The 13,076-nt window shown below is 31.1% G+C and overlaps 1 protein-coding gene across 1 annotated transcript; it reads right to left on the bottom strand.

The window, feature by feature from the left end:
- Positions 1–10,028: 10,028 nt before the first annotated feature.
- Positions 10,029–11,626, bottom strand: LOC140837993 (uncharacterized). The gene is made up of 3 exons (XM_073204078.1): positions 11,367–11,626; positions 11,056–11,185; positions 10,029–10,815 (listed from the first exon to the last, which is right to left on the bottom strand). The coding sequence occupies exons 1-3, from the start codon at positions 11,500–11,502 to the stop codon at positions 10,122–10,124; spliced, it is 960 nt and encodes a 319-aa protein (XP_073060179.1). The 5' UTR covers positions 11,503–11,626; the 3' UTR covers positions 10,029–10,121.
- Positions 11,627–13,076: the final 1,450 nt, after the last annotated feature.

Genomic DNA, 13,076 nt, shown 5'->3' with positions numbered 1-13,076 from the left:
TATAATTAAGGCAAAAACTTGTGTGAGACGGTCTCATGAGTCGTATTCGTGAGACGGATCTCTTATTTGGGTATCCATGAAAAAGTATTACTTTTTATGCTAAGAGTATTACTTTTTTATTGTGCATATGGGTAGGGTTGATCTGTCTCACAGATTAAGATCCGTGAGACGGTCTCATATGAGACCCACTCTATAATTAATGTGATAAAAGTGTAGGGCAAAAACTTGTGCTAGACGGTCTCACGAGTCGTATTTGTGAGACAAATCTCTTATTTATGTCATCCATGAAAAAATATTAATTTTTATGCTAAGAGTATTACTTTTTTTGTTGTGAATATGGGTAAGATTGACCCGTCTCACATGAGACCCACTCAAAGTGTAGTATTGGATACAATTTTAATGTCGTGGATAAAATTTGTGTTTTCTCTTGGGAGAGTTGTTTTTAAATTCCTAACAGTACAGTTAAATGTGTATTCAGTTTTTGTCGGATCGAAATTTCTTTGTAATATCTGATTCGCAAAAAAAAAATGTATACACTCCCTGAGTCTACAGTTATATTTTTCGAATGAAAATCGATATAAAACATTGAAAATATGACACATATATAAAATATTGCAGAACAAATTGTTTTAGATCTGATATAAAAGATAAATTTTGAGTATAAAATTGTCACAACTGTATTAATCTCTTACTATTTATTAAGGCTGAGTAGGTTAGAGTAACTTCCTTGGTCTGTTTTTTAAAATACCTAAAATACCCTTCACCCCCACACTCTACATTACTAATTATATATATTAATAAAGTGTTAAAAAATAGAAGCAAGTCACATGTAGTTTAGTGGATAAAGCCTATGTTTTTTAATCATGAGGTTGTAGGTTCAATTTTTGCTTGGGTCTTTTTTATTCTTTTTTAATTTATTTTTTAGTTCATATATCAAAATTATAATGTAGCCACTCATTATTTCTTATAAATATATTTTGATCATCATTTAAATATAAATCAAATAAATTATAAAAACATATCGTACAAGCACGCAACGCGTGCGTCGTTGTACTAGTATTAATAATTACTACACTTTTTTGTGTGCTCAAATCTCATATATTAATATTCAATCTGAAAGAGTTTATATGGAAATATCATATATCAGTATCACATATTTAATGCATTGTACCAATTTTCATCCGAAAAAAATGTGTCTAATACCAAAATTTGTTATACATGTTTAGGTACTCAAAAATCATATATTAATGTTATATCTCAAATATTTAGTACTCAAATATAATATATTTCACACTTATTAATGAGTGTGAAATTAAACGAGCCATCAAAACCCATTTATAAAAAATGGGGACGCATTTGGCATCAATGTTAATAAATAGATGAACGAAGAGTGTAGTGAAACGATATTTAGTGGAGTCCAAAGATATTAAATGAGCCATCAAAACTCATACCAAACAAACTGTGCCGATAGTTTGGGCTTGTGGATAATATTCCTAGTCAAAATAACAGTACCTAACGTTGACACATGTTGAATTTCTGCCCCAAAAATTCAAAACTAAATGGCTCCATCACGATATTTATTACTTATTGGTCACGTTAAGTGAATCTGATTTCATTATTAATCATGTTTCGTGAAATATATACGACTTTAAGCCATCACACACACAAAATACTCAATTTCCCACACAAACAGGATTTTTGCATATAAATGCACTCCAGAAAATTGATGAGCATGGATGACGTACTTAATTGAGAACGAAGGACAATTTTACTGGAAAATTGTGTGACACGGTCTCACGAGTCAATTTTGTGAGAAATATTTCTTATTTTAGTCACTATGAAAAAATATTAATTTTTATGTCAAAAATATTACTTGTTCATGTAAATATGGGCATGATTGACCTATCTCGCGGATAAATATCTATGAGATCGTCTCACAAAATACTTACTACTGAATTAAATTGGGATAGTCGTTTTTTTTTTTGTATTTTATACATTCATAAAATTTTATGCAAATATATGCAACATAAACACGATCTCACACACAATAAAAATTTTGCTTCATTTGTTTTTTGGAAAACCTATTTTTTGTCGCTATTTTTGTCAAAAACATGATTAATTTATGAGTGTAATCGAAGAAATATTAGTAAAAATTTTCAGAATTGAATTTAAGCGTTACTTTCAGTGTAGATCCAATTACCATCATCAAACCATTTTTTTCGTTTGTGATTAGGGCAAATACCCCGTTATCGGATCTCATTAATCATTTTAAATCTCACCTTTTGTACCACTAATTTCGCAGGAAGGAAGAACTCAAAAGTAAAAGAGTGGGTCTTATGTGAGACCGTCTTACGGATCATAATCTGTGAGACGAGTCAACCCTACCTATATTCACAATAAAATGTAATACTCTCAGCATAAAAAATAATACTTTTTCATGGGTGATCCAAATAAGAAATCCGTCTCACAAATACGACCCGTGAGACTGTCTCACACGAGTTTTTGCCAAAGTAATGTATGCTATTGTTTCTAAAGTTTATGCTACTTCTAGAAAAGAAACGTGTAGATTTCTTAGTCGTAAAGCCATTTGAAAAGATCTACATAGATTTTTCCAACTTAAGGAAATACAAAGTGGAACATGAATAATTGTTTTTCGTGATTTTTTTTTTTTTTGACTTATAGGTTCTAAATTTTCAACACCAAGTCTTGCATTGGGGAGAAAAATCAAGCTTTTCAAGAAAATTGGGCTGCCATGACACAAGATAATGCCTACATATGTGCGCACACATATTATAAAATTATTTTGCCCAAATTCAAAATTTGGTAGCTATAACAAGTGCAAATATAGTATATAGTAAGCTCTCGTTATGTTGACTTGTTGTTCTCTCATAAAAAGAAACATAGAGAAATTAATAAAGAGACTACAAAATATTGTTAGATTAGATGTCCAATAAGTCATCTTGTGGTCTGAGCTTTATTATTTTTATGTAAAACTAATCTTTAATTTAATTATATTTTATGATTTTATCTAATTATGATATTTACTTTATCTGTATAAATATCTAAGCGACATAGATAAAGTCCTTAAATATAATATAAGTACCATGGGGTCCACGAGTCTAGTGGATCATGAAATTCATTATGAAGAGTATTGTATTTTTAATGTGTTTCTAGTCGATTATTGCCTAAAGCAAGGATTAAAGTCGCTCGAGCTTGAGACTAACATATATGATGAAAACGCCATGAGTGATCATTTGACGAGGCAATTAACAACGCTGCCTCGAAATTTTCAAATGGTTATCACTTATCGAATATTTTAGTTTGTGGTTATAGTAGTACATCATTAATTATTTGATTTGAGACAACATGGAAGCTTTGAGTACAATAATACACTTACCGACTCCATTGAGGGTCGTCAAGTGGTGAGGTTGAGTGTAGTTTCAAAATACATATGAGCCAATACATTTTAGTTGGAGGTTCAACGCTCACATACGGGTGAAGATATCCAATCTGATTTGATGTGTTAATAGTGCAAAGAGTCTTCGGTCAGAGCAAGACATATGCTTTAGGGAAATGGATTTCTTAGTTGCACATACGATATCACTATTATTACTCAAAAATACATTAGATCTTTATCGAATTCATTTGCAACTCTTGATATATCAATTGTTGTAGACTCGATCGAGATATATGATTTGAAGGGATCGTAATGTACACTAACTCTAACTTATTAATTCTTGCAGAAATTATTAGTGAAACCTAGGGGATCATAAAACGTTATTAAAAACGCTTTTACCATGATCTGACGTATGCTAATTAAGGTAAGCCGAATAAGAACAAATGTTGTTCTGAATCACATGGAGTGAACTTATGGCTATCTGTATCTTTGAACCACTGAGAGTCACATAAGTATTGAATTATGTGTTCCCGTTGAGATAGTCAAATTCAAGGAGTTGAATTTGACAAATATAGTTTGATGGAGACCAAACAGTTTGCTCATAAAAAAGTTTATGAGTAGATTCTATTATTGAAAGCTGTGAAAGTTAGCTTAATTGCTAAATAAATGAGCAGAGTGGAACTGTTTATTTTAGTGAATAACTTTACAAAACTGACAGCTATAAAAAATAGATCAGTGAAAAATTTCAACATTCGAAAATTTCGTTTTTCATTATATGAACGAGATTTGTACCATCAATACATCGACATCGTCTGATCGTCGATCGGGGTTATATGAACGAGATTTTTGTGTTCACAATCTTGCGTGATTTTGATGTTAACAAAACTTGTTATTTTGTTACCAATGAACTTACCTAAGTCTGCAGTTAGCTGAACGTAACTAAAGCTATCGTAGAATGCAAACTGAAAGCACCAACTGTTTAATCGAACTGAACCAGTTCAACTGATTGTCCAACTGATAGGTGGTTTAGCAGAAGATCTTCAGAAGTTCGAGCAGCTGATGAAGATCCCAGCTGACCAGCTCAACTGAAGCAGTGAAATCAGTCCAGCTGATGAGTCAACTGATTTCACCAAGATCAGTTCAACTGACCAGTACAAAACATCATTTATGAATCAATCAGTTTGCAGAACACGACAAGTTTATTCAATGGAATCCAGCTGTGCACACTGAGGAAAAGCTTTTGTCCAGTCAAAGGACAATAATAGAAGTGCAGCAGTATTGAAAGCCAAAACGTTCCAGAATAGTTGTCGGAAAGTACAAACATATTTCGAGGAAGTGATTCAAAATACAACTGATACAATAATTGAGTCTCACTGTAGGATCAAACTTCGCGCCAATAAATAGAAGATGAAGATCAGTGAAGACTACAGAACAATAATAGTGTGTGAAGAAGAAAAGCACGCTTAAAGTCTTATAAGCTTACAAGAAGCAATTAGTCCAATTGTGAGGGAACACTTCAACATGTTATCAGCTTAATATAGAAGTTCTTTTCTCTCAGTGTGTAAGAACACCTTCCCGGTGTATTCACTGTTTAGTTCTCAGACACTCACACATTATCACTCACTCACACATTTTTTGCTTGGTTTAAAACCAAACTCGACCTAATTCACCGGTGTTTATATTCTTAGAACACGAGCTATTGCAGCTCATTAAGAATATTGTGTTTGAAGCACCCTCAAAGGTTCCCGAACTGATCCATTAATTGTCAAATTCTAGCGATCCAATCTCGACGCAAATTTCTCCTAGTTTTCTAGTGCAATCTAGAAGAAGAACAAAGTTTCTGATCTTGAATCAGATTCAGATGTTGAAGAATAGTGGTTATCCAGTAGATCATTTGTAAAGATTAAAAGAAATGCTGACTCTGCTAATCCTGAACTAGTTTGATGTCTGACATTCTTAAATACAAAGATAAACCCCTAAAATCTTATATATGTTTAATCAAATAACACGACGTTCAACAATATTTCGAACGTCAAAACAAAAATTTTAAAATTTTTGTTAAGGATATGAAAAATGTTATATCAACATGGGTGTGTGTGCAGTTTTACATTTAATTAGCTAGAGAAAGTTTTTAGAGATTTAAAACCAAACATTTATTGATAACTTACTATTTCAACCAATGGATAGACAACTGTTCAAGTACGGAAGTTTTTGACTTTTTGAGATTCATAAAAAAATAGATATATAACTCAATAGACGAAGATAAAATTGATGTTTTGATTGATTTTGATGTTATTTTTTCTGACAATTGTTTCAAGTTTTATGACATGATACCGTAGCCACATAAAGTTTATTTTCCTTTTATTTTGATTTTTAAGCAAATTTATTTGCCATTCACTTGGAAAAAACATCTAATCTATAACGTGTGGATACGCATATGAGGTAATAAATAAGAAGAATTAATAATTTAAAAAATAATAAGTCTGTGAGGAAGATGATTTGATCCGTATTTAATATTTTTTAATAAATCGTCTAGAATAAAATATATGTCTTATAAAATTAAATTGTAGGATTGTTTTATAAAATTTTTATGTCTAAAAATAAAAATAAATTAAAGGACGATATGAAAGGTAGGGGTGGGCGACAGTCGGTTCGGTCCGATTTTACTCTACAATGGTTCGGTTTTTCGGTTTTCGGTTTTCGGTTTTGAATATCTCTCGGTTCGGTTTATACGGCCGGTTATATACGATTAGCTAAAATTTGTTACGAAATAAAATTATACGTCACTTTATGCCTTTAAAATCTAAATCATAGTATTTTTCAAACATTTAATTTGTGGGACTTAATTTTTTATATAAAAAATTAAAGAAATATATACAGAAAAGGAAAGAAAACATCAACTGGTGAGAAAGAAAAAAACGATCGGATTGAAAATTGAGAGTTAATGATACTAAGTTCTTAAATCTTAATAGGCCCATTATACATAAAAAGTCTTATATTAAACAATAATATGACCCATTATACATAAAAACTTTATACTTAACAATAATATGGCCGCTCCGGTTTTTCGGAGATTAAAACCGAAAACCGAACCGAAAAACCGAATTTCATAAATTTTAAAACCATAATTGACCGAAAAACCGATAAAACCGAACCATTTAAATCGAATTATTCGGTTCGGTCGATTTTTCGATTTTTCAGGTTTTATGCCCACACATAATGAAAGGATATATGAGCGTGTAAAACAAAAGTATACGTATGAATACATAAATGAATAATATTCATTGAAACTTTCATAAATACTAATAACTAAAATCAATCAACACCTATATTAACATTCGAGCATATTTTAAAAATTGATCTAGTACTCGCAATAACATTATGCTAATAACCCCAAATCATATTTTCTCATTTTAAATTTATTTTTTCCAGAACAAATTTAAAACTTTCAAAATAATTGTTATTATATCAAATTTATATAGATAGTTTTTGTTGGCCGTGTGAGATTTGTTACAACTAGGAAAACAACATATTTGGCTATGTAACTTACATATTTTCTATTATTGGTATTTTAATCGGTCAATTCACAGTTTTAGTCTATTAACGCTGATGTTGCATCAGACATGTCAGCAATGTATTAGAGCACGCCAGCAATGTCCGACACTAAGTCACCATTTTCCGACATAACGTCATCATTTTCCGGTGAAAATGGATAAAAAAGAAAACAATGTGTAAGTTAGTGGACTAAAATTATGAATTGACTATTAACATAATAAAAAAATATATACATATTACATGAGATATAAAGTTGTTCTCCCGTTACAACAAGATCTTGAACTCAAAAAATGGTCCAAAATTTAAGTTAAAACGTGCTTAAATACCCGGATAATCTGTACGTACACAATGATTTCCCCTCACGCACCAACACTCGCAATTTGATAAGTTGAAAAGTTTGAAATTAAACACAAACATTAAATGCGAGCACTTATTGTCAAATAACATTAAAAGCTATGGGCCGATAATAAATTTAAATAAATTAATGTCTGCCAACTCAGACAATGTGATGGACTTTCACGTAGACAATTGGTTCTCTATTTTTTATTTTTTTTTTTTACTAATTTATTTCTTTTTTCCGGAGGAATACAAACGGGACGTCGGACATGTTAATAGTATCATTTTGTCAGCAATATTCGACATTACGTCAGCTTTCTGATGAAATAAAAGACTATAATCATAAAAAAGAAGCAAATTTATTGTACTATGGCTGAAATTGACTAATTAAATGACTAAAATCATAATTAGGTCAACTAATTATACAACCAAATCTGTAATTTTCCTAAATAAAAATCTCCAATAAATTTGTTTAAATGCGATTTTTAGCTACAATGCCATTGAAACTCTTATTTTGACATTGAAATTTATCCAATATGGTTTTCAATTCTTGTTTTTCCTTTTAAATTGGCAATTTATATTTTGAAAATGAAATTTATGTATGGTCACGTACCGAATATATCCCCGTCTCCAGTCGGTGTGAATAATCCCTACTCATAAAATATATTAGCCTCCAATTAATAAGACAAATTACATATAGCTGTTATTTAGAACAATTTCTGATTTAAAGTAATTAATTATCGCATAATCCGAAAAATCAGTGAAGATGTCAATGCGTCATTATTTTAAAATTCTTGATTAATTTTCTTAATCAACTTTTTAAAAGAAGCTAAAGTTTTCTTATTCTTCTTTGGTAGATAAACTAAACTTTTCTTTGTCTGGCCTTATCTTTCATCAAGGCAACTAGGGGCGGCTGCGCCTGGATTAACATTTGGAGACAAATTTTATATAATAATATTTAATAGGCAAAACTTGTGAGAGACGGTCTCACGGATCGTATTTGTGAGACGGATTTCTTAATTGGGTCACCCATGAAAAAGTACTACTTTTTATGCTAAGAGTATTACTTTTTTATTGTGAATATGAGTAGGGTTGACCTGTCTCACAGATTTTGATCCGTGAGACGGTCTCACATGAGACTCACTCTATTTAATAATCCACAAACATATATATTAAGTAGAATTTCCTTGATTTATTTTGCATATTCAATGAAATCATAGGTAGATAATTGTCGAAGTAGACGCAATGAAGTAATCGTGTATCATTTTACTTCGCATTATGACTGAAGTCGTATCCAAGAAATTAGCGAAGTTTTTGCCGGTTTAATGAGGGAAAACCGATCTGGATTTAGACGAATGCCGAAGTAAATAATTTTATGTGTTTAAATAAGCTGAACTTGGTCACTGATTTTTTTAATGGTCACATTTTTCCCGGAGTCTTAGTGTGGACTGCTTCCAATGAGAATATATTCAATTGATGATTAAATAAGAAGACTTCAGTTTCCCATTTGCTAAAGTCTTTGTTCCCCTAGTGGGATTTATATTTTTTTACCGCAACCATTTCAAGTCAAATTTGTTCCCACTTCAAAATTAAGTCCCTTTAATATCTTTTGAAAAGGAAAAATCCCATTTGCTAAAGTCTTAGATTGATATATTTGATTTTTCTTGTAATTCACTTTTTTTTTGATATGAGAGTGATGTAGCATCGATACAATGTCGACATAGGACTAATGTCTACTGTATAACATCAGCACTCTGGGTAAATTTTTTTGAAATGAAAGATATATTATTAAAATATATTTGACAACATAAATGATCAAAATCACAAATAATCAAATATATAAGACCACAACCGCAATTTTCCCAAAAAATAATTATTAATGGTTTATTTAAATTAAATTTGTACAGACATATCGAACCCATTGGAATTTAGAAATGGATAATCATAATCTTAATTGGAAATGTATTTTTATTAAAAACGAACAAATTCTCGACAATTCTATTTTAAGAGAACAGATCAGAAGTATTTATAAAAATATTAGACAACATAAATTTAGTTTTTTTTTTCTTTTAAATAAAAAAACATGTTGGGAACGTGAAAATTATATATCGTGTATCGTTTAGATTCTACTATTGGTAAAATAAATGATCCTTGACAGACAGGGATATTTTAAATAAATTATGTTTCATGGCATCTCAATCCTTAAATAAACAATTCATGGCGGTGTTAATTTATAGGAACGATTGTCGGAGAACTGAGATCAGAATTAGCAACAAACGAAATAAAATAATTAGTAACATAATAATTGTAGCAATAAATAAATAAAGATTCAAATTACCACACAGTCCAAATGCATTGAAAGTTCTCTCCATGTTTTAATAATTATATTTATTCACGGAAAACTATATGTAAAGAATAACATTATCTTTTCGTATTATTTGGCAGAAAATGATGATTGCTATACACACATCAATCTCCAGCACAAAAATTTAGAAGTTAAACTCTTGTGATACGATTTCACAAATTTTATCTGTGAGACGGGTCAACCCTACCGATATTCACAATAAAAAGTAATACTCTGAGTATAAAAAATAATACTTTTTAATGGATGACCCAAATAAAATATTTGTCTAACAAAATACGATCCGTGAGATCATTTCACACAAGTTTTTGTCAAAATTAAGTTCAATGTTTGTTTTTCACGTTTAATTTCAATTAAAATGCAAAGTAACACATCACATCCCTGAAATAAAATATATACGAACATAGGAATTTTTTTAATATGTACTCTAAAAAATTAAAATAAGAAGAAATTCATGAGATTAATATTTCGTCAGTAGTACAACACTTGTTCTTCAGTCTTGATTCCATCCAGAAATAAATTCAGATTAGCACTGCAAATAGTACTGTTACTGCTAATCAGCTGCTTAATCTCCTCAATACTGTAATCCAACGGGTTCTCGCTAAAATGACCATTCTCTGTTTTCTCAAGATCAGCACCAAAGCCAGCAGGATTACTGATCAAGAATTTATGATCACCTTCATCGAACCCGTTATTGTATAAATATTTCTGCAGATTTAGATTTTCACCATTGGAGCTTCCATCGGATGAACTGCAGCTAGCTTCCCCTCCAAACATAATGTAGTTACTAGTATTGTTGTTATAATTCAAGCCCACATATCCATGATTTTGAGCTTGAAAAACTGAATGGGTGGTGGGATTTGAAGCAACCGTTGTGGGGAAAGTGGGAGAGATGGGATCAAGATCGGCACCAGCGGAGAAAACCCTAATATCTTCAGAAATATTGGTGGGATATGCTGTGTTGTTACCGAATTCAAATGGGGTTTGGAGAGATGGGTATGGAGAAGAGATTGAAGGGTTTTGTGGGATGGAATTGTTGTTAATCTTGGATAATAATTGGTTGGATTTGGATGCCCCCAAGATTTTCTTCTTAAGCTTCGTGTTCCAGTAGTTCTTGATGTCGTTGTCTGTTCTTCCGGGTAATTGAGCTGCTATTATTGACCATCTGCATGATCAAACGACCGATGATCAAGAACCCTAAATATATAAAATCCAAGATGGATATGAAAACTCAAAATTCGACGAATGATTTAATTGCAAACGATGGAGTTTGACACTGCTAGCTAAATTTAATGTATTTCTGGGGGAAAAAGAAGAAAGAAACAAGCAACCAAAACTCATCAAACCACCCCCTCATGCTTACATTACCAGCAGCTAAATTTTTAGAGTGAGTCGATATATATACCTGCTTCCAATGCTAGCAAAAAGGCTGCAAATGACTCTATCTTCATCATCTGAAAATTCTCCGTGTTTAATATTTGGCCTGAGATAGTTCAGCCACCTCAGTCTACAACTTTTTCCACATCTTCTGAGATCTAATCAGGAAAAGCAAACCCATATTTAAAACCCCCGAGAAACCAATAAAAAGAAACTCACATGCTAACTCTTGAACCTGGCAAGAATCTAATTTTTCAAAACATCAACAAACTACTACACTTATGGATTAGCTAGTTGTTCGAAAGAACCTCGTCGATACATATAGATATATATACGTACCAGCTTTGTGAGGAAGAGCGATCCAATTGCCTCCAGTGCCATGTTTCTCTATGTATTCCTTAAGTTTTGCGTCTTCTTCAGGTGACCATGGACCTTTCTTAACATTTGCTTTATCACAGCATGGAGCTCTTCCCATCTTTTTTCTTCCTTTCTGAAAGCAATTGAAAGGTGTTATCACTTTGGAGAAAAAATCTTGAAACTTTTAGAAGGTGGATCTGTGTGTTGAAGACTTGTTCTTCGTACAACATGGTGATATATATATGTGTATATACTGTATGTATATATAGAAGTATCTAATAATGGAGATACAGATGCACAAGTCAAAGTACATACACTAATTAATTCAATTATCAGTTTGTCTAATCTGATCTAATCCAACTTTACTCTTAGCTAATACAATAAATTTCCACAATTATTATTCATCCACTCCATCAATGTGAGATTATTTAATCGTTGGTTTATATATATATATAGTGCGAGAGTCTGAGAAATTTAAAGCAAATTAAGTAAATAAATTAATTGGAAGAAGTTTCGTCGTCTGCGAAAACATTAAAAGTATTAGAAAATAGCAGCCAAAGGTTCAGTTCCGGAGTTAATTACCAAATCTTCGAGAGCTTAGTTAACCTCAAAAATATAAATTTGCCCGCATCAGATTTTGGGTTCCTCACAAGGAAAAACTTGTCTTATAAAGGATGTCTCAAGTTGAACCAAAGTTTGGGAAATACACGAACTAAGTAGCTAGGTTGTCCGAGATACAAAGACAAATAAAGGGAAAAAAGGGAAATTAATAACCAAATTTTCATGAATTTAAGCTTATTTATTTATTTATTTATTTTTAATCATTAAGTAGTCAGAATTAACTTTTGGTCCTCTAGTTTGACGTTATTTGGTTAATTTACTCTTATTTTGCACAAGTGCTAGCATGATATCAAAAAATGAGACGTGAGACGTGATTGACGTCATATCGACACTCAGCAACCAAAAGCCAAAAAAAACCAATTTAAGGAACTAAGACTCAAATTTGACTATTTACAGGATTTTAGATCCAGTTAGATTATCATTTTGATAATTATTTTAAAAAAACGATATAGACAAGAAAAGGAGTATAAATAAATAATCTTGGATCCTGAACTGATTCACAAGCTTAGAGAACGGGTTTAGCATCTTCCTTAGAACTAATGAGCACAAGAATGAATTGATACTATTAGTTTTATATAATAATATTTTTCGCAAAATTACAAAATTAGTCTTATAACCCGAACTTTTTATTTTTTCGGTTATATAATCTATCAATTCATGATTTTAGTCATGTAATTCGCTTTTCTTCCTAATTTTAGTATTTTTTCATCGGAGTGCTGGTGGAAAATGACACGTTAGCAATGTTTGGTGTCATGTCAGCATTTTTCGATGTCAAGTAACAATTTTCGGCGTCATGTCAGCATTCCGGTGACAAATTAAAAAGACTAAAATTGAAAAAAAATCGTGTTGTAAGACTCTAAATTAACTGATAATATGACGAGAAATACAAATTAAATATGTGCAAATTAGACCAAAAATATTGTTTTGCATGATTTTATGTAAATTATAAACATTAATATGAAAAAATTAAAAACCACTCGACAACTAATTTTGAGGTTATGAACTTTTTGAAAGCTTATCATATTTATATATTTTTAGGGAAATTGAAGTTTTTGTCTCGTATATTTTCCT

Source organism: Primulina eburnea, chromosome 8, assembly GCF_022965805.1.
Source record: "Primulina eburnea isolate SZY01 chromosome 8, ASM2296580v1, whole genome shotgun sequence".
Taxonomy (NCBI): domain Eukaryota; kingdom Viridiplantae; phylum Streptophyta; class Magnoliopsida; order Lamiales; family Gesneriaceae; genus Primulina; species Primulina eburnea.
The sequence above is the reverse complement of the archived record's forward strand: the minus strand, read 5'-3'. Positions and strand labels throughout refer to the sequence as shown.